Here is a 24,133-nt window from a genome sequence, read left to right as displayed (position 1 = left end):
AGCCGCAGCAAAGCAACACCACACCCCAAGTCAACGTAAGCAGCCAAGTCAGCGTAAGCAGCCCCCTCCCATTGGCTAGCCACAGCCTCGCAGCCCCCTTCCCATCCCCATCTTCCACCCCATCCCAAACCCCCCAGCGCCATCTTTTTCTCCCGTCTTCCGCTCCATCTTCAAACCTCGACAACAATCCTTTTTCCCACGCACACTTCCTCACGACAAGCCGCACGCCCACCATGCCTCGCAACCGATCTGTCGGCCGCGCCTCCGCGCCCGCCCGGGCCCCCACTCGCCCTACCGCCGCCGCCGCCTCTCCTATGCCGCAACAACGTCCGGCCACCACGCTGGCCGCTCCGCCGCAGCACGCTCCTCAGCAGATGGCGCCTGCTGCTCCTGTTGCGTCCCAGGGCCCAGGGCTCTTTGGCCAGATGGCCAGCACCGCCGCGTACGTCGCATCACCGCCCTCCCGCCCGCCCGCCGCGCCTGGCTGTCGTCGTCTTTGCCGCCGCTAGGCTGTGTTGCGCTGGGCCCACGACAAAACGCTCCCCCCTCTCATGACCTGCCTGCATCTTGAACGTGGGATTTTTTTTTAAAAAAAGAAAAAAAAATGCAATAAGACACGTACAGCTGACTCCGTGTTGTAGCGGCGTTGCCATCGGCTCCTCGGTCGGCCACGCCATCGGAGGACTCTTTTCCGGCGGTGGCTCCTCCGAACCCGCGGCGCCGCAGCCCGTGCAGTCTCAGGCTGCCCAGCAGCAGCAACAATGGGGCAACAACTGCCAGGCCGCTACGCAACAGTTTACCAAGTGCATGGACGACAACGGCGGCAATATGCAGATTTGCAACTGGTACCTGGAGCAGCTGAAGGCTTGCCAGGCCGCGGCCAGCCAGTACTAGATGGAATCATGTGCTGCTTTTGCGCGAGGACGGTACGGAAACCATGGTACATTTGAGCCGGCTAGTTTGAGGAGCCATTCTCTCCCTCTCACTGCCCGGGTTCCGTTTGACGCAGCGAGGGTGACGGCCGCCGAGCGCTTGAATTCTGTCGACATATAGACTACGCAGCAATCAAAACAACCGGCGTGTCGGGCGGAGAACGGATCATAGAAGTTAGCAACACCGAGCACTGCAGGCTGGGCGCCTCTTTGTACTTGTATTGTACTGTAATACATAGCATTCCTCGCTCTCCGTCTTGGCGTCAGCATAGCTGTCATGCGAGCCAAGTCGTTGGCTCCTGACATGCATGGCCCTGCACTTTTTGTCGGGTTTGTTCACATCAAGTCTCACGCCAAACTCCCCGACACACCGTGCGAGTTTCGTGGCTGTAGCGTTTTGACCAATGCGTCTTGAATAGAGCACGCGGCTCTTTGATTGCTGTGCATCAGATGCGAAACTGCATCAAAAACAAGCGTTCCCCCATTTTCAGTGGCCCCGCCTGATGTTGTTCGCCCCATGTGTGGATTACTAGGTGCTGCCAGTGCTACAGTTCTTCTTCGTCGGGTCGGGGCTCAAAGTTCAACTACGGCACCAGAATGTCAGTTTCCCTTCTTCTTTTTTTTTTGGCTTTCCCTCGGCAAGGTGCTGTAGTTGGAGGTGGCACAGGGTAAGGGTGGTCTTACCGAGTTGCCGTTATACAACTGGGGGTCCCGTTGCGGGTCACTAGGATTCCCAAGGCCTTGACGCCGGTGCTTCTTGGCCTGGTTTGACGCAGAGCCAGAGTTGGCAGCAGCTTGCTGGGCCGTGGGAGGAAGCTGGTTGCTACGCGAAGCTTCACCAAGACCGACGAGTCCAAGCAGCCACGCGAAAATGGCCAGGACGAACCCGACAAGGCGATCACGGATCCCGGGGACAGCCTCATCATATGCGGACGCGTACCTTGGGATGGGCACGAGAACCAGCGTTGATGAAGGCGACAAACACATATCGCCGAGTGATTTACCCTCCTCCGTGTCGTCAATGGGTCGGTTGGGGAGCGGTGTGAGTAGTTGCTTGAACGCGTACGGCAAACGGCCGTCTGTCCTGGATTCGTCCACCCAGTTCCGGATATGCCGGACAGGCGACGACGTCTTGAATCGTGACCGGATGGTGGATCCGTCAAATAGCCGCACCTGAACAGACGTGAACTCGCCACTCCTGGAGGAAGCTGACGTGCTGGGCGAAGGGGTGAGGGCCGCCGATGAGGATTGGCCGTTGGACGACTGGCTATGGCGTTTCCTCTGCTCTCGTTCTTGAGCCTGGTGGCGACGGTCCTCCTTGTCAGCTTGAATTCGCCTGAGAATCCGCTGTCTCTCGTCGGAATCCTGCTGCTTCTTCTTTTTCAGCAGCTCTGCTTGCTGTTTCTTCTTGAGCAGCTCTGCCTGCTGGGGTGCGTCTGCCCCAGCCTCATCTTTTGCGGCCGCCGCCTTTTTCTTCTCTTGTGCGGCATCTTGTTGAGCCTGCTTCTCCGCTTCCTTGTCCGCCTCTTTCTTGGCGGCTTGCTGTCGCGCAGCGCGGTCTTCCAGCACCCTTCGAACATTCTCTGATTGTTCTACGGTAGAAGGAACGCCTGCCAGACTCGGAGCTCTCGGAGGCGAGGAAGACGAGGCTTCTGGCAAGGAGGGACCCGCAAGGGGCGGCGAGACATTGAACGAGGTTTGAATCCGCCGGAAAAAGTCTTGTTTGCCGACGCCGGCCGCAATGTACTCCTTGAGCTCCCCATGCTTCATGATGACGATTGTCGGCGTCTTGGGCAGGGGGAATATCTGGGCCAGATAGCCAGCTTCCTCCGAGCCGGCCGTGAGCCTCAACGCGACAGCTTGTTTTGCAATGACATCCTTGAGCTGGTGCCGGTGGGAAAAAAAAAAAAAAAAAAAAAAAAAAAAAAAAAAAAAAGAGTCAACACTGCCGTAACCCCCGCCACGTCCTCGTCAGAAGAAAGAGTCACTGACCGAGCTGTCTTGGAGAAATTCCTTTTCCCAGGTTTCGCTTTCGGCGTTGTCGTCTGCACACACGGGTCAGACTCTGCCGACTTTGCCGGCAAAGGCAACGGGACTGCAAACATACCTGTGACAAAGCAAAAGACCAATTTCTGCTGTCCGACGGCCGTCGAGATTCCCTCTTGCAGCGTGCCCTCGTAGAACATGCTGGAGAGACTTGCTGCTTTTACGCCAGAAGCGGGGATATAGCTGGGCAGGGTGACGTCTGGTTCTTTTTTCTTTTTTTTCTTTTCTTTTTTTGATTTGGTTTTCAGCGGACAGCACAGTGCAAGCGAGCAAACCGGCTCACACGGGGCCAGTGGAGCGAATCTGCGAGCGGGATGCTGAACGTCGTCCTTCCATGAAAACAAACACCTGATACGATGGTGATGATGATGATGATGATGATGACGATGATTTCGCGACGGCTGGTTTGCGAGGACCCGGCTGTTTGGGCGGCTGTTTGGGCGGCTGCTGGAGTCAAGGCAAAGGAAGGGCTCACACGTTCGTGGCGTGAAACGATGACATCCAAGTTGGTTGGTTTTTTTTGCCCAGAAGGACACGACTGAAACCGCTGCGTTGGGCAGGCGGTCAGGATTGGCTTTTTTTACCCTTGTGGCCACTGGCGAGCAAGAGCAAGCAGCCTTCGGTGGGGCTCACTAAACAGTGAGCAACCTACTCCGACTCCGGAGCGAGGTATCCGCACTCCGGACGGGTCCCCGGGCGCCAAGGATTGGATGCAGCTGCCGCTGCAACTTGCAACTAGGCATGGATTTTGGTTTGATACAGTAGGAGACCTTTCCACCCATCATGATGCAACAAACCACACACACTTGCCCCACACACTTCACACGCTTGACAAGGCACCTGGAGGACGCCGCTCCGAGCCCCCAAGCAGCAGCAAGATGAGTTGCCGAATCGCGTTGCTGCGCCGCCTGCGCCCGGCACCTCGGACGCCGTCGCTGCCTCGACCCGCCGCCCAACAGCCTCCGAACCCGTCTCCGAGAACATCATCAGCCCGAAGCCCGTTCTTCACCACCAGCCGTCGCCGAGCGAGCAAGCACAAGCAGGCCGCCGACCACCCCGACTTCCAGTCCATCCTCGACGCGCCGCCCCAAATCGTCCGCTCTGGACGCAGACACGGGCCCGGCATCATTCTCCTAGGTACCGTACTTGCAAACCCTGCAGATCAAAACCATCAGATCGCAGATTCCACGGGGATCGCGGGCTCTATCCTTTTCGAAACCCGCTCTCTGCTTCTGTCCCGGCGACTAATCCCCAAGGGCTGCCCCCCCCCCTCCTCCCCTCGTACAAACAGCTCTGATCCCCGTCACCGCCTTCGCCCTGGGCACCTGGCAAGTCCAACGGCTCGGCTGGAAGACGGAGCTCATCGCCAAGTTTGAAGACCGCTTGGTGCGCGACCCGCTTCCTCTGCCGCCCACCGTCGATCCGGCCGCCGTTCACGACTTTGACTATCGCCGCGTCTACGCGACCGGTCGCTTCCGGCACGACCAAGAAATGCTCGTCGGGCCCAGGATGCGCGACGGCAAGGACGGCTACATGGTCGTCACTCCGCTGGAGCGTGAGGACGGCGGCTCCACCATCCTTGTGAACCGCGGATGGATCAACAAGGCGCACAGGGGCCAGGCCACGCGGCCCGACGGCTTGCCACGAGGTCCCGTCACCGTCCAAGGCTTGCTGAGAGAGCCGTGGAAGAAGAACATGTTTACGCCCGCCAACAGGCCGGACAAGGGCGAGTTTTACTTCCCAGACGTCAAGGAGATGGCCGCCTTGACCGGCAGTCAGGCCGTGTGGGTCGAGGAGACCATGGGTATGGACTGACTTGCTCCGTGCTCTTTTTTTCTTTCTTTTTTTTTTTTCGGTTTTGGCCGTCTCCCGCTCTCAAACATCGTCAACGTTCGGACTGATCGGTGCACCTGGCAGAACCCGACTTTATGAGAATGATGGACTTTGAGGCGAGAGGCGTTCCCTACGGCAGACCGGCCGAGGTCAATTTGAGAAACAATCATGCTCAGTACATCTTCACATGGTATGTTTTTCCGCAATGCTCCTTTTACTATCCTCATCTGCCTAGGTAGATGCCTGGTACCAGGCTGGTGGTGGGTGGCCGCCGTATCTAACGACCCGTTGTAGGTACGGGTTGTCCGTGGCAACGGCAATCATGCTATACATGGTGCTGAAGAAGCCTGCTTCCAATATAGCACGCCGTGTGCAAGCTAGTAGGGGCTTCTAGCATCCGGCAGCACCAAACCAGTTCGCATGCACCGACTATGCAGCCTCCATCCATCCAACAGGGCCGCAGCAAATCAATCCCCTCGAGTTCTCCCGCCTCTTCACGTCACGTCCGATGCAGCATGCAGGTTTTCATCATGAGCTCTGTGTCCAGGTCATCTCAGAGCTCTCTTCACCTCCGTCGTCATCGTCGTCGTCTTCATCATGCCGTCCTCGTTTGCGAGGAATCCTGCCTCCAGGAGGTACGGGCATTTTCAACTCTTGTAACAGTTCTCGTGGCAGGTGTCTTTGCGCAAGCGAGAACATGGTCGCGTCCGACGTAATTTGGCGTTGTCTGTACCATATTAGCAGAGAAGATGGGGATAAAAGGGCGATAAGTAGAGATGCTTAGCAAATGTATACATGCCGTTTCATCAGTGTGGCAACGTCGCTTTCTTCGATGGTCTTTCGCTTGGCGTGGTTCGCATAAGCACCCAGGTCGTCGCCCAGCTGCTCAAAAAACCATTCCGAAGCCTGCGTCAACGCTGTGAGGGTGTCTGCAGACACGCGCGGGTTGCTTAGGCCAGACGAGTGGAGTGCTGTCTGTGCTACTCGCTTGACAAACGTGGGAGGCAAAGGCGGGAACTCGATGCCGAATTTCGATATTCGCCGTAGCCGCTTCTTTGGCTTTGATCGGGCACTTGGCTTGGAGACTGAAGTGGGTTGAGCTACTGGACCCTTGTCCCGGGGTACACTCTCGTGCTCGTCATGCTCCTCGCCATCCTCGCCATCCTCGCCATCATCGCCCTCATTGCCGTCCTCCCTGTTATCCTCATCATACGGCTCGGCAATTCGCGCGTTTGACATGGCAATAGAATCTGATTCGTCGTAGACGTCGACTATTTCTTCATGGCCTTTTTCTTCAGGCTGGTCCGCTACGCTGACGCGGCCACCCACATGTGCACTCGCGGCATTGTAAGCGACCGCCTCATCATTGGATGGATCGCCCCGGATGGAAGATGCGATTTCCCCATCTGCTGGCGGCTCGGACATGAGAAAGGTGGTCTGGTCAGCCGTATCGGCAGGTATGTCAAGCCCAACATGGCTTTCTCTGCCACCCAACGTCGACCGTCGGTCGTCATCGTAATCCACCCTAACATTGGTTCAGTAAAGGGGGATCCTCGCCTTCGCGCACAGGTCCGGTTAAAAGACGAAATGTAGGGTGGCATGAAACTCACCGAGTCAGCGTTGGGTCGGCAGCAGCAGAATTGGCTTGGGCCTGCAGATCCTCCAGGAGCCCAGGGAAAAAGTCCGACGGTCGACCAAGGTCCTCTGTGCGCTCGTCGACATCGAAAACATCGCTGTCCCGCATGCTTCCGAAACTTGGGCGAGAAAATCGATCGGGCTGTTCGCTCAGAGCTCGTCTGGGAAGCTCGACACGCGGTGTTGTGTTGGGTGCATTTTCCATGCCTGCAGATTGCGGTGGCATCAAGTCTGAATCGTCCTCCTCGTCAACAGGAAGGGACAGCCTAGGCGGCTGGTGCATGGGCAGGTCGTCGTCATCTTCGTCTTGCTCTTGGACCTGCTCAAGGCCACCTGCGACACTTGATGGCCTGTCACGCGGCGACGAGGAAACGATCGGACGTGTGCTTGTCGCTAATACTTTGCCCAGGTTTTTCAATACATCCATCGGAGTCTCTCGTTGGTCGAGCAGACTCTGCCGGCGCGCTTTGCCTGGAGTCAGCAGGGCAGCGCGCCGCTGATCAAGCGCTTTACGCGCAGCGACGGCATGAGGCGTAAGCGCATTACCACGACGCCCGCCCGATGCAGACACGCCGCGACGAACCGAGTTGTAATGGTCGCGAGCGAAGCCGCGATCAAGAGGTGTGCGAAGCGCAGATTGATGGGACGATGGCGGCTCAGCACTCACGGCCCGACGGCCGCCGGATGTTTGGGTTGGTGGTGTTCGAAGCGGAGTCCTTCTAGGCTGGGGGTTTGGCTTGGCTGGAGTTTGTTGCATGGTAGGAAGCAAAGCTCAAGTTGTCTGATGGCAAGAATCACGGCCATACCCGAGTGGCGACGAACGATTTGGGGGGGGGGGGGATGTGAACTTTCAGGTCGGGTGAAGACGGTTCCAGACACTGTCGCAAACTAGTCGTTGGAGGAAAACGGAATTTCTCTCTTTCTCCATGCGGATTTTCGAACCGAGTGCCTTTTCAGAGGCTGAAAGGAAGCGATCTCCCGTATTGCGGGCGGGCTAGGCTGTCTCTGGAAGCAACTCAGCGACGATGAAATTGCCGAATCACGCAGAGGGGGGCATATTATACCCTTCGCGCGTTGAGTGCACGTGAAGCGTCACATCGGCAGTTTAATATCCGACGCGTAATGTTTGCCAAGGAATGTTGTCCGTCTGCGGTGGTGGTGGTGGTGGTGGCGGTGGTGAGTGAGTGAGTGACACTGGGTTGAGCAGCTTGCGTGCGAGCGCGCTGCGTACTTGCCGCACTTGCCGCACTTGCCGCACTTGCCGCGTACTTCGCGTACTTTTATACCTTTACTTGCCTGAGCCGAGCCGACCAACAGGTCACCGCACCCAAAGACCTGACCTGGCGGCTGCGGGTCAAGTTCGGCCAAATCGCGCTAAAGCAAGGGGACTTGGACTTGGGTCGGCCCCCGGGAATTTGGGCGGGGCTGTACGGACTTACTCCGGCTATTCCGTACATGGCAACTCTGCCCATTTGCTGGCGCCAAGAAGACTGGAATCAGGCCCAGGCCGATGATGGGGATGGGCAAAGATCGGGAAACAACATCACTGGGCCCTGAGCTGCTCTCTGTACGAGCCAATTCAGTAGTACAGAAGTCGCGAGGGCATGCCGCATGCCACGCTCAATCTAATCTCGCAACTTGATGTCGCGGCCTGCATGGAGGAATTCAGTCGCCGCCGGGAAGCTGCGTCGTTGTCGTGCGACGGCGCGAACTCACCGACTTGCACCGTCCTGCAACGTCGGCATGGCTGTGACTTGAAGGCTTGTGAATGCTGCGGTTGTACGGAGTAGAGTTGATTGAGCAGCTTGGCCTAACCAGACGGTTTTACATCCAAAGCGCGCTCTGACCCCTAAAAGCAACCTTTTTGCCAAACGACACGTCTGAAAATGGGAGGTCATCACGTCTCTACTTTTGGAAGACTGCTTGGTCCAGCATCAACATGGACATGAAGGACGCGATAATTTGGCTCCTACCGGGCAACTTCTTTGCTGCAGATGGTGCACTTGATCATGGGAAATTGCCAAGAGAGGTGAATGATGTGTCGTGTTGCACGATGGCACTGATGGCTCAGGATTCTCCCTGCATCGGGCTTCAGATTGTTGAATGTTGGGACCAAGACGCCAAACATGCCAAAGATGCCAAAGATGCCAAAGCTGTCAGTTATGCCGGGAAAGGACGACAGGCAGGGCTTCCGTAGCAGATCGGTTGACCCGATGCTGTCTCGCGCGCAGCGGATGGCCAGACCTCGTACACGGCTTGTTGAACGGGCTGTTTCCCACGCCGACGGTACGGTCGTGATGGTGATGGTGACGGTGATGATGACGATGATGATGGAAACGACGCCGGCTCAGGCGCTCGCTCGCTCGCAAAGGTCAAAGTCCGCTGTCGTGATTTGGCTCGACGTCGGCTCTACAGTGTCTGCACTGTGCAGCGTGCCTAATAAGAGCCTTGTCAGTGCTTCTTTTCCTCTTTCGGGCCTGCGGCCTGCGGCCTGCTGCCTGCCGCGAATCGGAACGGAGATGGGGCTGGTATCAATGCAAGCTGGTGAAATGTGATGAATGCTACCGCATTGCTTCATGTAATAGTCAACGTGATTTCCTGTGGCTCTCAAGCTGCCCGATAACATAACCCGTTGGTTGGCGGTAGAGGTAGTGGGGAGGTAACTACCTGCTAGGTACCTAGGTACCTAGAACACCTCTGACCAGCCAGTCATGACGCTATCACGCTTGCCACGAGCCAACCCAACCAGGTTAGGCTGCCTGGACCATGCTCGCTAGCACCGGGTGGCGTCCGCGCGTCAGCCAACCAACCCCCTTTGCCAAACACGGAGCTCTGTTGAAATGTTCACTGTGGTGAACCATGGACATGTTCGTCCGTACCGTGGACATGTCAATAGCTCGTACGCGGGATTCCGTACGCGGTCAGTCTCTTGGGATCGCGACTTGCCAGCCCAGGACAAGAAAGAACAAAGGGCTGGATTGACCTGACATACCAGGCCTGCTGGTCGCTGGAGTCTTTTTGGGTGACGCCCACGAGGTCCCCACCGGTGAGGTGAGCCGTGGCTGGCCTCAAGTGCTTGCTTGCTCCCTTGGGTAGAAACCGATTAGCCAGCCAAGCCGCTAGGAGGTATCAGAGAGCACCAGATGATGCCGCCGGTACTTGGCGAGTACCGACGCTGGAAGCAGCTCAACACCAATCAATTGATAAGCTTCACGGTTGTTGCCAGGCCTGGCCCAGCCCGACACTGTCCACTGGAGGTACCAGACCGTACCAGACTAAAGGCATCAATCCGCAGGCATCAATGCAAATGCATGCACCGGGGAAGCCGCTCCATGTCTTGTCTGGTTTCGCGTACTGTCGCTTGTCACTGTCGCTGTCGCTGTCGCCTGTCGCCTGTCGATGTCGCTGTCGCTGTCGCTGTCGCCTCTGTCGCTGTCGCCCGTCGTTCTTCACTATTATATTGATGCATCTCTGTGGATTGGATTGGATTGATTCACCCTTTGCACCCAACTTCGACCGACTTGTTGCCCCGTCTGCTTCATCAGCGTAACTAACCGCCACGGCTTCTCCTCCTCTTGCCGACCGACCCCCTTTCTATCTTCTTTTTTTATTTTTTATTTTTTTTTACCCCTTCTTCCCTTCGCTCTTCTTCTTCTACGCCCTTTCTTTATTACCGCACCGTCTCTTGCGGAGTACGTAGCTCGACTTTTTGTTTTTTGCTGCGCTCGTTTTCCCCTCCTGTTCACTTTCGCTTTGTCCATCCGGTCTCAAGCCCAGCCAAAATCGACAGCCACCGTCTAGCCATCCTCCGTAGTGTGCGCGCCTGCGCTCGAACCTCCTCTTTATCTCCTCCTCCACCCAGCAGCAACACCACCACGACCACCACGACCACCACGACCACCGTCTCCCGCATCCAACGCTTCCAACGCTTCCAACGCTTCCAACGCTTCCAACGCTTCAAAACATCAAACGAAACCAAACCTCCATCGCTTGTACCTAGGACGACTGCGCAGAGAGCCCATCACTTCTCAAGTGTCACGAAAGAATGGCTCAACCTGGCGTTCAGTCCTTAAAGGTTTGGCCTTGGTTTCCCTTCCAGGTCATCGTCGCGTCGTACGCTGACTGACTGACCTCCTCGTCTAGTGTGTCGTGACCGGCGACGGTGCTGTAGGCAAGGTTCGCTCGATACCGCCCCCCCTCTCCCGGCTGACCTCACTTTCAGAACCTCTTGCGCCGCGAAACAACGTCTTCCCAGGGCTGATTTGATTCTTTGACTCGCAGACATGCCTTCTCATTTCGTACACGACTAATGCCTTCCCCGGCGAGTATATTCCGACAGTGTTGGTCATCCCTCCCTTCCTTGTCCGGCCCTCCCTCGCTACGCAGACAGACATACAAACATCCAGCAGCATGCACTGACCGAGAACAAATGTTGTTACAGCTTCGACAACTATTCAGCTAGCGTCATGGTTGATGGAAAGCCCATCAGCCTGGGATTGTGGGATACCGCTGGCCAGGAGGATTATGATCGATTGAGGCCATTGTCGTACCCGCAAACAGATGTCTTCCTCATCTGCTTCTCCATCGTATCCCCCCCCTCGTTCGACAACGTAAAGGCCAAGGTACGGAATTCACCTCGAGTCGCAGTCGACTTTTCCTCGATAAAACACCTTCTGACTCTCCCCCCTCCATAGTGGTACCCCGAAATCGACCATCACGCCCCCAACATTCCCATCATCCTGGTCGGTACCAAGCTGGATTTGCGAGAGGATGCGGCCACTTTGGATTCGCTGAGGCAGAAGCGAATGGAGCCTGTATCGTACGAACAAGCACTGGCTTGCGCTCGGGAAATCAAAGCCTACAAGTATCTGGAATGCTCTGCACTCACTCAACGAAACCTGAAAAGCGTGTTTGACGAAGCCATCCGGTGAGTAGCTAGCTGCACGGGTGTCTGAGCGACATGGTCTCCCTTCCGCCTACTTGCTACTTGTACTTGGATCTCTTGCCTTGAAACGTCTGGGACGCTGATCAGTCGGATTTTTTATGCACAGTGCCGTGTTGAACCCCCGTCCTCAACCTTCTCGGAACCGAAAGTCCAAGTGCTCCATCTTGTAATCCGCATGAACCGTAGAAACACAGGAGCGGAGGGGGCGTTGGGGAGTGGGGGAGCGGGGGAGGGGGGGAGGGGGGAAGAAGGAAGAAGGAAGAGAAAGAGACCGTCGTGGTCAACTGCCAAATGCCTACAGCATCTGAAGCTTCTCCCACGCTCTAGCCATCTAAAGCGATGAAAGAGCGGACACGAAAGACGAAACGACATTTCCTGCTTGGGCCGTTTTTGGTCGGAACCGCACCGTCAAACTGCGTTCCTAGGGCTTGCAGCAGCAGCAGCAGCAGAACGCACAAGTCGCGTCTTCTACGGCATCTTCAAAGGCCCTCGATTATTCCCCAGCTGGGACTTTTCTGATCCTGCGCGCAAATGGATCCATCTAGCACACGTACCGAAACGACATGCTTCAATATGGGCCTCGGCAAGGACGATCTAATGTGTATCTATCTCATGGGGGAGACTGTGCATCTAGCTCTCGAAGGCGTTTCTAGCTTCCCACTCTTTTCTTGCCTTGAGACCTATGGTTGTGTCACTGTCGCGATGGGGTCCCATCTTTATTTCATGTTTGCAAATGTTCTGGCGGTACAAGGATGGCACTGAGACACAGCAAAGATCGCTTCAAGCAAGCCCTGCTGATAATGCTTTCTCGTCGTGTTTCCCCTCTTCTTTTCTTTTTACTCTTGTTGCCGAATATCTACCTATCTATCCTACATCTTCCTGCTGTCATGTCAATTCATGAATTCATTCTGTGCTTCTGATCAGCCTTGTCGTGCGAAGCCCCATGCCGGGCTCATCCTTCGCTTGTCGCTTACCGTCTATGATGTCCTAGTCATGTTCCTTTGGCAGCAGACAGCACACGCGTTCAAGGGATTGAATTGCGGGCTCAAGACAACGCCGGGACTGGTTGAAATCGCCGCTTTCCATCCATCACCAATGGATGCGGGGATGCAGGGAGAGCAGGGAGAGCAGCATCACCTCGCTAATCGCGGGTTCCTAGCCAGCCGACTGGGATGAATCTCCCCCGGGCTCTGGTCCTGCGCCTCACCCGCCCTCCCGCCGTGCTGCTTGGCCGCCTTTTCCTTTTCGATGCGCCGTGCCCTGTTCTCGTCGAGCTTTTTGTTCTTCTCCGTGATTCTGTCTTGTCGATGCTTGGTTTTGCCACCTCCGCCGGCCCTGGAAACCCGTCAGCACGGACTGTTATAGCAGACGACTTGAAAAGGGAAACAAAGAAACAAAGAAAAAAAAAAAAAAGGCCGGGTGCATAGAGAAGGCGCAGAGAGAAAAAATAAAGAAAAGACGGGAGGGAAAAAAAAAAACACACGTCAGCTCCACGTTGATCTTCCTGGGCGCCGAGACGCCGTCCTCAAACACGCTGTGGTGCAGCTTGTCCAGACACGTCCGCATGGTCCACACGTTGGCAAACTCGACAAAGGCAATGCCCCGGCACGGGTTCCCGTCGTCCCTGTTCGTGAGGCACCGCACCGAAATGGGCTGCAGGGACGCAAAGTGCGCCTTGATGCTCTCCGCCGTCGCGGAAAAGGGCAGGTTGCCCACAAACACAATGTGTCGGGAGCGCTTGCCCTTGCCCGCGTCGTCGCCCTCGGCCGGCTCGGGCGCAGGCTCGCCGGCGCGGCTGTCGTCTTCGTTGTGCTTGGCTCTCCTGCCGCGCTTCTTGGCGGATGCCTGCTCCCCGGGGTCGTCGGAGGGCTGGCTCTGGGGCACGGCGGTCGCGCTGCAAGTCGTCTTCGTCCTGTCGGGCTGCTTTTTCGCCGGGGCCGCGTCGCTGGTGCTTGGGTCGTCGGCGGGAGCGCCAGTCTCTTGGTCGACGGCGTCTTCCTCTGGCACATCCTGAATGTTCTTTCGCTTGTCTTTCCTCTCTTTCCTGCTCTCCCGTTTATCCTTTTTATCCTTTTTCTTTCCCCTCTTTCCCCTCTTTTCCGCCTTGTCTAGCTTCGCCTTTTTCGGTTTTACTTCCTCACCGGGGTCGTGGTCGTGGTCGTGGTCGTGGTCGCCTCGTTTGCGCTTGTTTTCGGGAGGAATTTCTGCACGAGGCGCATCCCCAGCTGTGGCGGCCGCATCTCGCGCTCGTTTGCTCTTCATCCTCGTGTACTGCGGGGAAAACGGTTTCTTAAAGAACAAGAGGCACAATTAAAAAATAGTTAGACCTCGAACTCTTTGTTGTCTGCAGTTGCCTTTGGGTTGTGGATTTTGGGCCTAGCTAAAAAGGAAAACAAAAAAAAGAAGTCGAGCACAAGGAATTATGGATCGGAAAGTTTTAGCGGGGCCAAATGGGCATCCCTCGCTGGGGGCTTGGTTGCATGTACCTTGGTACTCTACTCTGTACACCGCCCCTGTTCCTGAGGCAACTGTACGTCATCCGTCCGTACATCATCGGAGCCCAGCTTGAAAACGACAACCTTTTCAGTCTCCGGCGGTGCTTCGGTGCTTGGGTGCTTGGGTGTGGCGGCATGCCTCATGATACAACAACATCCCCTGATAATCCACTCGTAGCATTGCAATTTCCACTCTTGGTCCACAGTCTCTGCTTCGGCTCACACAGGCCATCTGCCCACTCTCCTTCAACTCTAAGCAAACTCATAATAGATTTTGTACTTTTCCGACTGCGACTTCAGTCCGGCTCGAGGCCAATTCTATAATAATGTACATCCAAAACAACAAACATATTGGCAGTTGATAACCTTACTTTCTATAGTATTCTCCTTTCGCAACGGAGTAATTTCACCCTTTCCATCCTGTTCGCAGACTTACAAAACAGCAGCCACCTAGGCAAACAAAAAAGCAGCTCTCGTTAGCCCAGAAGCGCTTGGAAGCAAACTGGTCGATCCCGCCATCAAGGTTGACGGTACGGCGGCTTTTGCCTCGCTTGGCAGCCACCTCTCCACGGCATTCAGGTTTTGCTCGTCGGCTCTCGTTTCTGCTTCTGCACTCAACCTCATTGAAATTGTCTTGTCATCATGGTCGTTTCCAGCGCCATCCACAGCCAGAGCTGCCGATATGTCGGTGAACGCAGGTTGCTGCTGCATGGTGCTTACTGTCGTTTGCATCCCTCCTTCCACGGATGATATCAGCGTCACCACCACGGGCACTCCATCACTCTGCCAAGTTTTAGTCATATGAATCCCTCACAAAAAAAAATCTTCACGTGGTACTTACAGCGAAATCGCTTTCTGTTTCTGACGGCGTCTCGAAATCATCTTGACACCAGTCAGCAAGTTACAAGGCCGTGCTCGGAAACGGTTTGTAATTCAATACCTTGGCTACCAGGGGAAGGAATTCTTTGGCTTCCCTTGTTGTCCTGGGGCGAAGCAACATGCGCCATTTGCATCATTGTTGCCGGTATGGTTTGATATTGTACCGGAGTGTCTAAACGGCTCAGTCTGGTTGTGCTCTGAGTGCTTCGATAAGAAGAAGAAGAAGAAGAGGAGGAAAAAGAAGAAGTTGTTGTTGTTTGCGAAGAGCTGTACGAAACAGAACTTGTAAAGTCGTCACTGAATTGGCTTGGAAATCCGTAAACAGGTGGAGGAGTTCCGTACCCGTATTCTTCAAGCGGTGGAACATACGACGGGGGTGGAGAAGGCGTTGCAAATGTGTAGGCTGCAGGGTTTGCTTCTCGGCCATTGCTCCAAGACGACGATGCTGTAGTGGTTGTGGAACTCGGAGTTGTTGCTAGGGTGCTGAAAGATGAAAATATCGTCGAAATAAGACTGGAAAAGTCCGGGAGAGACTCGGAATATCCCTGTTGGAAATTGGCAGCACCTGAAGAGCAGGATTCAGACGGTACCATCATAGCCTGTACGGTAGAGCTCCGCGTGCTAAGAGTGCAGGGGGTCGACCAAGTGCTGAGCCAACTCGACGACGTGCTTGTGGTCAGGCTAGGCATGATAACAGAAAGCACTGCCATCGATGAACATGGCGAATCTGACTCAGATGACGAGCTCACAACATCTGTCGTGCAAAGTGAGCTAGCAGTCTCCGTTGTAGAAGCAGCTTGAATTTTGGGGCCATGTGAACTAGCTACATCACTAGAGCACGGGCTGGTTGAAGCACTAGGTTGCGAGGATGTGTCGCCAGAATATGAGCTTGAAGAGGAAGAGGCGGCCAGGTTCTGAAGCTTTTCTGAGCTTGAAGTGGCGCACAACGTCCGTTGCTCCGACACTCGTCGCTCAGTCGATTCCACACTCCCAGAAGCAGTTTCTGTCGTTGTTGAATAAGTCCGGCTTGTCATCGTTACCCCGGGCCCGGGTGGAAGGGTCGAGGTCGGCATATCCTCCATACGAAGCTCAGTAGAAGTACATGAAGAGCCTCGATAGACAGAGCTCGAGGTACTGCCCTGTGTCGTTGACTTGGCATATATTTGGTAGAAGCCACTGGTGCTTGATCCGTAATCCGTCCAGGCTTCACTGCTGCTGGTGACCCGAGGGTCTTCCAAAAGAATAGCTCTGTTCGCGGTTTTTGTGGTCGCCTGAACAGGAAGGGAAGCTGTAGAACAAACTTGGGTTAGCGGACTTCGCCTCATATTTTTTGGAGCTGGGCAACTGAACTCACATGTCATGGACACATCTCCCGTCCATTGACGACTGCTTGTGCTCGATGTCATAGCAGCAGGCTGCTCTCCGATTGACATCACCACAAGACCATCCTGGCCAACGTTGCAAGTCAACTCCATGGAGAAACCTGGAGTAGATGGAAATGCTCGGGCCACATTGGCAAGAAGGTTTCTCTTCACGTCTCTGTCGGAGTCGTCCATTCCATTTCGTTTCGTGGGGAGGTACTGACGAACTTCTATCGGATGCAGAGGGATGATGTCGAGGCCCATGCCGTGGCATGTGGAGATTGAGTGCGCCAATGCCTTGCCATACGACTTGGGACTACATCGATTGATCAAACACTGAAAATGAACCTAAGAAACGCTCAGCATCATCATCTCACGAGACGCGGCGTCAAAACACTTTGCCTACCCGTTGAAGCTCTGACGTCTCGCACACCGTCTTCATGCCGTGTGGAATGAGTCCTTGTTTGGCAAGGGACTTGTTGCAGTCTGCAACGCAGGCTTCACAGAAAAGTAACGTCAACAAAACCGTCTATGCCCAAGAGTTGCCAGTACTTACGAGGTAACCCTTCAGGTCCGTATCTCCAACAGCGAGCGACAGTCGAGAATGGCAAGATGCTCAGCAACACTGGCCGCATGTCGACGAGATTCAAAAGTAATCGAAGCAAATTTTCGACAAATGGCTAGTCGTGATTAACGATAGTCACCAAAAAAAAAAAAAAAAAAAAGGGGGAAACAAGAATGAGAGAGGGAGGGATGAAAAGGAAAATCCAAAAATGAGCGAATGAAGAGAGTTGCCAAGACAAGTTGGTAGAAAGACAGTGAGTAGTTGAAACGAGCGATGAGGTTGAGGAGAGAGAGAGGAGAGTAGAAAGAGATTTGGGACGAAATGGAGTAAGTGATGCAATGGAGAAAGGGCCCGATTATGGCATCAGGGAAAGAGCTGCACCGGGATACCAGTTCCCGCGCGGAAGGACGTCTGGTGGGAGAGCACAGCATACCTAGACAGCACCTGCTCCTCGACTCGACGCCTTCCGCAATGGCTTCTCAGCGATGCCATCAATTATGTCTTTTCCATTGATGTCTTTTGCCAGGAGAGCAGCGGTAGCGTAGCAGCGCAAAGTTGGAAGCTCGGGTCGCAATGGACCAAGAAGCCAAATTGCGTACATGCATACCTACCTCCTACGTAGCCCTACTTTTATACAGCAGCCCCGAGACAGGCGAAACGAGTCTGGTCCGTCACCTCCGTCACCTCCGTCACGCATTGCATGTTGAGCCCTTACGGTCTGGACCAGAGACAAGTAGGTACCTATATCTAGTAGAAAAGCAACGCCAGCGGCTTCCCATTGTCGCTGTAGCGCTCTTTCAATTCAGGTCTGGTCAAGAAGGTGGCCAGCGGCATGAGCGTATCCTTCATGTCCATGATGCCTCTCTTCTTCTGGTCCACGTGGGAAGCATCCACAACGACGCGTTCAAGATGGTCTAGTGATAACGCGCCTGCAACTAGGTAGTTAGTTTCAGCTCGATCGACACAGGGCATTGGAACTGGGACTGGGACTGGGACTGGGACTGGGTGTGCCAGGACTTCGTACCGATATCTATCAGCTCATTTAGGCGAGCAGGAGTCCCAACGCCGATTCCCGTCTTCCGGTTCTTCAGGAACGTGATTTGTTCCTCCACCTTGATGTGCTTGGCAAACTGCAAGTCCGCATTAGCACATGCCGCTTGTACGGAGCGGTTCGCGGACAGCAGCACCACCTACAAGTTTGGCAACAGTGCTTTCCTCGGTTGAGAATTTCCGTACAGCCCTATTGGCGTCCGTTAGCGCGCGATTTGTTGTTCGTGCGAGGCGTAGGGAGTACACATGGCAGCACTTGGACGCTGCTGCCAATGCTGTCCATACCTGACGACATCTGCGGCTCTCAGTCCTGCACCGGCAACAATAAGAGTGTGCGGTGATGCCTTCTTCTTGGGAGCTTTGGCAAGGCCCTCCTCCCCACCCGAGAACCTTGCAAGGAAAGCAGGCAGGTTTTTGAGAGTTCTGTCCTCTTGGAAAGCGGTGCTGTCTTGTATGGAGTTGGCTGCGATGCACCTGTTAGGTTGAGGTCGTCAAGTCGGCACACAGAAAGGAAGGGGGGGGGGGGAGAGAAAATCGAGTTCGAGTTTACCAGGGACAGTCAGATCCGAGAGCTCTACGGGGCTGAGGTCGTTGCCGAATCTGCTGAGTTTCTGCGCCAGACAATCGGCAAGTAGTTGGTTGTCCATGCGCTTGAACAAAGTGTTGAGGCCCAGTTCCATGTCGAGCGCCTCATCGTCTTGATGATATTTCGTCTTTCTCTTCTTTTTCTTTTTTCCTTCAGGCACGGCTTCCGCCGCACGCTTCTTGGACGATGACATTTCAGGCACGGGGTTTCTCAATCTAGGAAAAGACCTTGGAGGAGTGGTGGTGATATTGACATTTTGCGAAGTTATTGCTTAGGTATTCAGTTGGATTGCAAAGCCTTTGAGCCTTTCATGTTGGCAGAAATTTTGGGTCGCTACATGTACGCTACTGTACTGCAACTTAACCAGTGACAGTGTAGTCACCGGACGGGTCCAGTGTGGCTTAGTATGGATCGACGCTAACCAGTCCCACCAGCTGCTCCAAGGTGGGGCGGGGGACAGCATTGATGCTTTTACCGACTTTGGCCCTGACTGACTGTGCAGACTTGTTCCTGGAATCGTCTGCCGAGGTCTGGAGTTTGCCGTCTTTCTTGCATTGCAGCACAAGGCTTGACATTCGCCACGACTTGGACATTTACAGTGTGCAATGGCTTGGAAAGTCGGAGCCGATTCCCAAACGATTAACTGGTCTGCCGAGACTATCAAAAGCTAGGCAAGGACAACTCCCAGTCAACGGGTTGCCCTTGTTCAACGGCTGTCTAAAGCCATTCCTTGCTCTTATTGACTGCAAGGCTCGGTATAAGTGAGTTTTCCGCTGACCGAATAGACGAGGAGCTACCGTATACTCCGTAAATAGCCATCGATTATTGATTGCAAGTAAATGAAATCCTTGGGAAACGCCAAACACCAGCCCATGACACAAAACGTTGCCTCTGTCCCCACGCGCATCACTGTCATTCACACCACGATCGGATTCTTCTCGGCCCTCGAAGAAGGAAAAAAAAAAAGCGAAGAGTACAAGCTTTTCAGAAGATGCTGTTGACAAGGTTACCACCCAATGTGGCGCCCGCACCGAATATCGCAGCATTACCCAGCTTCTTGCCAAACTTCTTGCCGTATTCGTTCACTTTGTTGCCATCGCCTTGCTGGCCCTCAGCCGCCCCCTGTCCGCCCTGGGCCACAGCCATCGGAGGCACGTTCGAGTTGTAAGGATTCTGCTGCGGCGGCGGCCCCTGGCCGGGGGGCGGGTATCCATACTGGGGTTGGCTGTACGGCCCAGCGTACGGGGCCGATTTTTCCTCCTTGTGCTCGACGAGAACATAGTTCCGGGGGAAGATGCCCTCCTGCTGGGTCCGGGTGTTTTGCCCCATCCACCAGTCCTGGTTCATGTACTCGTACACGACGATTTTGTCGTCCTTGTCAAACGACACGTCGCGGTTGTCGGATGCGACATAGCGGTACAGGGCCCGGACATGGGCGAGCACAGGCTTGCCGGAGCGGTTGGGCACCCCGGGAGCCGGCGTGGAATCATAAGACGGCGGTGCCGGGGATGGCGTGCCTGATCCCGAGGGCGGATTGCCGATCCCAAGACTCTGCATCTGCTGGGTAGGTGGAGGGGGCGGAGAGACGGTGCTGCCGCCGTTTGCGGGCGCAGGGCCCTCGTTGGCAGCAGTCGCGGAGCCGGTACTCGCGTTTGCCCTTCGTAGGGGCCCAGAGAGCGGCGACTCTTGAGGCAGAGCTGAATGTATCTGATCGAAGACGGCCTCATCAATCACGCCCTTTTCTAAAAGGTTTTCCAGCTCCTGCAAGGGACCGGACTATTCATTAGTAACGAGGGTCCGCAGGGCTGCCTCATGATCCAACGACGGCAGGGACGGCGTCTCATACCGTCTTGATGTTCCGGAGAGACCGGTTAGTCTCCAAGATGAGCTGACGATCCGCAGAAACCATCTCGGCGAACGTCGAGGCGCGAGAGCGGTCGGATCTTTTTAATTATTTTTTTTTTCGTCTCCAGAGCCGACAAGCAGATGACGTACGGAGAAGATGCCACTCGGGTTGGTGTTGCGAGTGAGAACAAAAGAGACGGCCCACGCGCCGAACCTCGCTCCGAAGCCACGAGTGCGTGTTTCAGTAGTGCCCAAGTTGTTTAGCAACGGCGACGAAAAGTAAGTGGATGATGGCGTGCGTGATCGGGATTGGGATGGAGGGCGTGGGGATGATGCAGTTATCTACTCCGAAGGACAAGTTACGGACTCGTATCGACGGTTTTCCAGTGGGGCGAGCAACGCCACAACGTGCTGCGGCGTGGCTCCCCATCTGGGGCTGTGCCAGACACACGAAGCCGATGCCCAGACACACGAAGCCGATGCCCAGACACACGAAGCCCGTCTGGGATGACAAAGATGACACAGATGACACGCGAGGCACGTAAGCCATGCAGTACAACTACCGGAAGGCTTCGTATGCCCAGCTTTTTCAACGTGTGGCGCGGGGAACGCATATATGCGCATATGTGGCTGGCAGTGCCAGAAACGCTGTGCGATGCGATGCAATCAGAGGCAACCGCCGCGTCGCATAAACGGGGGACTGGCTTCCTATGCCGATGCTCGTCCATCACATGGGCCCTAAAACCTCGGAAAACGCTCCATGTTTGGCCGTTGCAAACGCGACATGCTCCCTCGATAGTACCAGGACATACATTCCGCCCTCAGTGCTGAATTGGTCCGGAGCCTCATATAGGTGGCAAGAAAGGGTGCCGCAAGGATGCGCAGCAGGCAAGGGGAATTCTTCAGAATGGCCATGGGTGTTCAGCGAAGAAACAAGTTGAAACCCCCTTGACTTGGAATCTATGCAACCAACAGGTGTATATGCAACAAGCTCCTCCACCTCTTTGCTCAAACAAAACCGCTTCTGCTAATTGTAAGTCTCGTTTATATGTTACCCGCCATCGTCAATCACTCGGGACCAACACCCCCCCCCCCCTTCTCCCTCCCCATATCAGGATCTCACAGAAACTTGCTCTCCTTGACAGTATACAAGTCCACATACTCATCAACAGACATGTTGTCGAGCTTGCTGCTGTTCTGGCTCAGTTCAACGAGCTCTTGGACGCGGCTCTCGGACAGGTGAGGAGACAGGTGGCGCTTGAACTTGGCCAGAATGACAGGCTTGGCCTCCTCACGACGAAGACGGTGACCCAAGGGAGCCTCAACGGCAACCTCATCTAGGACGGTGCCGTCGTTGAGCTCAACAGTGAGAGCGTTGGAGATGGTGCGGAGAGCGGGGTCGTGGTAGTCGAGGGTGTACTGCGGATCCTCGACGCACTTGATCTTCTTGCGCAGGGACTCGACGAGTTCCGAGGTGGCAGCCTCGCCTCCGTCCGTGTAATCGGTGGCCTCGAGACGACCAAAGGCCAGCATGACTGCGCACATGTACTGGATGCAGTGGTCACGATCGGCAAAGTTATCCATGGGTTTGAACTGCTTGTCGATAATTCGGACGCAGGCTTCGTGGGTGCGACAGGTGACGGCTTTGATGTCGGCAGCGGACTTGCCCATGGCTTTGAGCTGGTGGAAAATCTTCTCCGAGGCCTCGACGGCGGTTTGGGAGTGAAATTCGGCTGGGACATGATTCGTATTAGATTGATGCAGCCAACATTGGTCCAAGCAATGGCGGAACAGTAGTGACGGGGCGGTGCAGAGCAGTCCATGACAACCACGCGGAAAGCAAAGGGCAGGGGGATGATACGTACCGGGATAGGAGACCTTGAAGAGAACATTTTCCATGACGTAGCTACCATAGGGACGCTGGAACTGGAACTTGTTGCCTTTGAAGAGGACATCGTAGAAGCCCCAGGTAGGCGCAGACAAAACAGTAGGGACGCCCTGCTCGCCCTTCATGACTTTGAGGGCCAGGTTGACAGCCCGCTGGCAAGCGTCACCGGCAGCCCATGACTTTCGAGACATGGTGTTGGGGGAGTGGCGGTACGTTCGCAAGGATTGTCCATCAACCCAGGCCTGGGTGACGGCATCGGCGATCTGCTTCTCGCCGAGACCGAGCATCTTGGAGACGACGGCGGTGGAGGCGACCTTGACAAGCACGACGTGATCGAGACCGACCCTGTTGTAGGAGTTGAGAAGGGCCAAGCAGCCTTGGATCTCGTGAGCCTTGATCATGGATTCGAGGACGTCTTTGACCGTGAAGATCTTGCCATGGGCCAAATTCCCGCCAGCCTTGTTGGTGCGGTTGATCCAGTCTGCGACGGCCAGAATCGCACCCAGATTATCCGAGGGGTGACCCCACTCGGCAGCTAGCCAGCAGTCGTTGAAGTCGAGCCATCGGATCATGGCGCCGATGTTGAAAGCGCCGTTCACGGGGTCCAAGACGTAGGGCGTTCCAGGGACCTTGGTACCATTGGGAACGACGGTTCCGGGAACAATGGGCCCAAGCAGCTTTGTGCATTCCTTGAACCTCAAACCCTCAAGGCCGCAGCCGAGAGTGTCGAGCAGGATCCATCGCGCAGTGTCGAACTGTCGAGTTGAGACTAGAATTAGCATTGAGAAGGATGAGGGTGATGGAGAGTTCAACAGTCATGACTGTTTCGGGTATGGTGATGTTTCCACCGCGGCAGAAGCAAGTAACCAAGAATGGACCTTGGCGGCTGTCCTCCACGTTGCGCGCGGGAGTCTGATGTGCGCTCTTGGTGATGTGGCTCCTCCGCTCCGAGGTGATTCAGGAGGAGAGTATATAAACAGAGAGAAGAGTTGAAAGACAAGGCGGGGTCAAGGTGCGGCGAGGAGCAGGTAACACTCACGGCAAGATCAGATTCGATGGTCTTGTTGGCGACATAGTCGGCGATGTCCTTGATCTCGGGATCGTACTCGCGGGGCTCAGAAGCCATGACGGGCGCACCAGATTGCCGAGATACGGAGGTGGAAAGGCCCCTGCACGACGTGGAGGATTGAGCAGCGGTCAAGACACGAGCGCCGACGGGGGCGGATCGGGCCACGGCGTAGGGAGAGCAGGCGGGAGCGGAAGCGGTAGGCGCAGAGGTAGGCAGACGTAGCACGCGAAGCTGCTTGGATGCTGTTCGCAGACCACGATGGACAGCAGACATGGTGTTGTGCGTGCGGTTCGGTTTCCTGGGAGCCTTGGAGTGTGAGATGGATCCGGTTCCACGCCACACGTCCAATCGAAAAGGCTGGAAAGAACGCAAGTGTGTCGGGGGAAAATAAGTAAGGCGAGAAGGAGGTGCAAGAGAAGAGGAAGGCCACCACTAAAATGGCGGGACGAGGAAAAAGCAAAAAGCTTAAGACTCCCGGTGTTATCCTGACTGACTCCGCAAGTCAATAGGAGCGAAGAGCAAGGAGCGAGAAGGAAGGAGGAATGAGCTTGGCACAATGGCAATCCCGTCAATTTGCCAATCAAATTGATGAAATCCCCCAGCCAGGCAGGCGGAGGGGCAGCTTTTCATTGCCGCCGCTTGCCGCGTGTGCGCTGCTGACGAACCGAACTTGTTGGTTATCCTCGGTTAAGCCGATGTACCGGACCTTATTACCGATAGTAGACGTGCTAACCAATGCCCTGGCACTTGCACGGGAGGGAGTTGACGGTTGAGCTGGAGCCAGCTGGAGCCAACTGGAGCCAACCGGAGCCGGAGCATGAAGAAATGTCTGAGCGAGGATTTCCTGGACGGAATGGAAAGTTTGCCCGGCTGAGGCAACCAGGATATTCATTTGCACATGCCGTTCCTTTATTTAATCGGCCTGATGAAGGGGATTTGTCTGGTCGATGGCTTCCCAGCCGTTTTGACAATCAAAAGTCAGCAACTCGGGGCTTGATCCTCGT

The 24,133-nt window shown here is 55.3% G+C and overlaps 10 protein-coding genes across 10 annotated transcripts; 3 read left to right on the top strand and 7 right to left on the bottom strand.

The window, feature by feature from the left end:
* Window positions 1–233: 233 nt before the first annotated feature.
* On the top strand, window positions 234–894 carry UV8b_04095 (uncharacterized protein; the record flags this gene model as incomplete). Its single annotated transcript, XM_043141593.1, has 2 exons — window positions 234–442; window positions 642–894. 2 exons carry the CDS (start codon window positions 234–236, stop codon window positions 892–894), a joined length of 462 nt encoding a protein of 153 aa, XP_042997527.1.
* Window positions 895–1,477: 583 nt separating this feature from the next.
* On the bottom strand, window positions 1,478–3,118 carry UV8b_04094 (uncharacterized protein; the record flags this gene model as incomplete). The annotated part of the gene is made up of 4 exons (XM_043141592.1): window positions 1,478–1,516; window positions 1,617–2,816; window positions 2,925–2,977; window positions 3,040–3,118. The coding sequence occupies 4 exons, from the start codon at window positions 3,116–3,118 to the stop codon at window positions 1,478–1,480; spliced, it is 1,371 nt and encodes a 456-aa protein (XP_042997526.1).
* Window positions 3,119–3,856: 738 nt separating this feature from the next.
* On the top strand, window positions 3,857–5,205 carry UV8b_04093 (uncharacterized protein; the record flags this gene model as incomplete). The annotated part of the gene is made up of 4 exons (XM_043141591.1): window positions 3,857–4,115; window positions 4,270–4,782; window positions 4,896–5,001; window positions 5,106–5,205. The coding sequence occupies 4 exons, from the start codon at window positions 3,857–3,859 to the stop codon at window positions 5,203–5,205; spliced, it is 978 nt and encodes a 325-aa protein (XP_042997525.1).
* Window positions 5,206–5,339: 134 nt separating this feature from the next.
* On the bottom strand, window positions 5,340–6,873 carry UV8b_04092 (uncharacterized protein; the record flags this gene model as incomplete). The annotated part of the gene is made up of 3 exons (XM_043141590.1): window positions 5,340–5,538; window positions 5,611–6,336; window positions 6,422–6,873. The coding sequence occupies 3 exons, from the start codon at window positions 6,871–6,873 to the stop codon at window positions 5,340–5,342; spliced, it is 1,377 nt and encodes a 458-aa protein (XP_042997524.1).
* A 3,618-nt stretch (window positions 6,874–10,491) lies between these two features.
* UV8b_04091 (uncharacterized protein) lies at window positions 10,492–11,561 on the top strand (the record flags this gene model as incomplete). Its single annotated transcript, XM_043141589.1, has 6 exons — window positions 10,492–10,521; window positions 10,590–10,622; window positions 10,728–10,786; window positions 10,888–11,068; window positions 11,141–11,373; window positions 11,498–11,561. The coding sequence occupies 6 exons, from the start codon at window positions 10,492–10,494 to the stop codon at window positions 11,559–11,561; spliced, it is 600 nt and encodes a 199-aa protein (XP_042997523.1).
* Window positions 11,562–12,524: 963 nt separating this feature from the next.
* UV8b_04090 (uncharacterized protein) lies at window positions 12,525–13,653 on the bottom strand (the record flags this gene model as incomplete). Its single annotated transcript, XM_043141588.1, has 2 exons — window positions 12,525–12,726; window positions 12,875–13,653. The coding sequence occupies 2 exons, from the start codon at window positions 13,651–13,653 to the stop codon at window positions 12,525–12,527; spliced, it is 981 nt and encodes a 326-aa protein (XP_042997522.1).
* Window positions 13,654–15,971: 2,318 nt separating this feature from the next.
* Window positions 15,972–16,761, bottom strand: UV8b_04089 (uncharacterized protein; the record flags this gene model as incomplete). The annotated part of the gene is made up of 4 exons (XM_043141587.1): window positions 15,972–16,036; window positions 16,120–16,474; window positions 16,533–16,624; window positions 16,683–16,761. 4 exons carry the CDS (start codon window positions 16,759–16,761, stop codon window positions 15,972–15,974), a joined length of 591 nt encoding a protein of 196 aa, XP_042997521.1.
* Window positions 16,762–17,438: 677 nt separating this feature from the next.
* UV8b_04088 (uncharacterized protein) lies at window positions 17,439–18,520 on the bottom strand (the record flags this gene model as incomplete). Its single annotated transcript, XM_043141586.1, has 5 exons — window positions 17,439–17,620; window positions 17,716–17,821; window positions 17,886–17,931; window positions 18,027–18,204; window positions 18,292–18,520. 5 exons carry the CDS (start codon window positions 18,518–18,520, stop codon window positions 17,439–17,441), a joined length of 741 nt encoding a protein of 246 aa, XP_042997520.1.
* Window positions 18,521–19,311: 791 nt separating this feature from the next.
* UV8b_04087 (uncharacterized protein) lies at window positions 19,312–20,236 on the bottom strand (the record flags this gene model as incomplete). Its single annotated transcript, XM_043141585.1, has 2 exons — window positions 19,312–20,088; window positions 20,174–20,236. 2 exons carry the CDS (start codon window positions 20,234–20,236, stop codon window positions 19,312–19,314), a joined length of 840 nt encoding a protein of 279 aa, XP_042997519.1.
* Window positions 20,237–21,291: 1,055 nt separating this feature from the next.
* UV8b_04086 (uncharacterized protein) lies at window positions 21,292–23,402 on the bottom strand (the record flags this gene model as incomplete). Its single annotated transcript, XM_043141584.1, has 3 exons — window positions 21,292–21,905; window positions 22,038–22,815; window positions 23,100–23,402. 3 exons carry the CDS (start codon window positions 23,400–23,402, stop codon window positions 21,292–21,294), a joined length of 1,695 nt encoding a protein of 564 aa, XP_042997518.1.
* Between the last annotated feature and the right edge of the window lie 731 nt (window positions 23,403–24,133).

The sequence above is a fragment of the Ustilaginoidea virens genome, chromosome 3 (genome assembly GCF_000687475.1).
Source record: "Ustilaginoidea virens chromosome 3, complete sequence".
Lineage (NCBI taxonomy): Eukaryota > Fungi > Ascomycota > Sordariomycetes > Hypocreales > Clavicipitaceae > Ustilaginoidea > Ustilaginoidea virens.
Note: the sequence above shows the minus strand (reverse complement) of the source record. Positions and strands in the feature narration are given on the sequence as shown.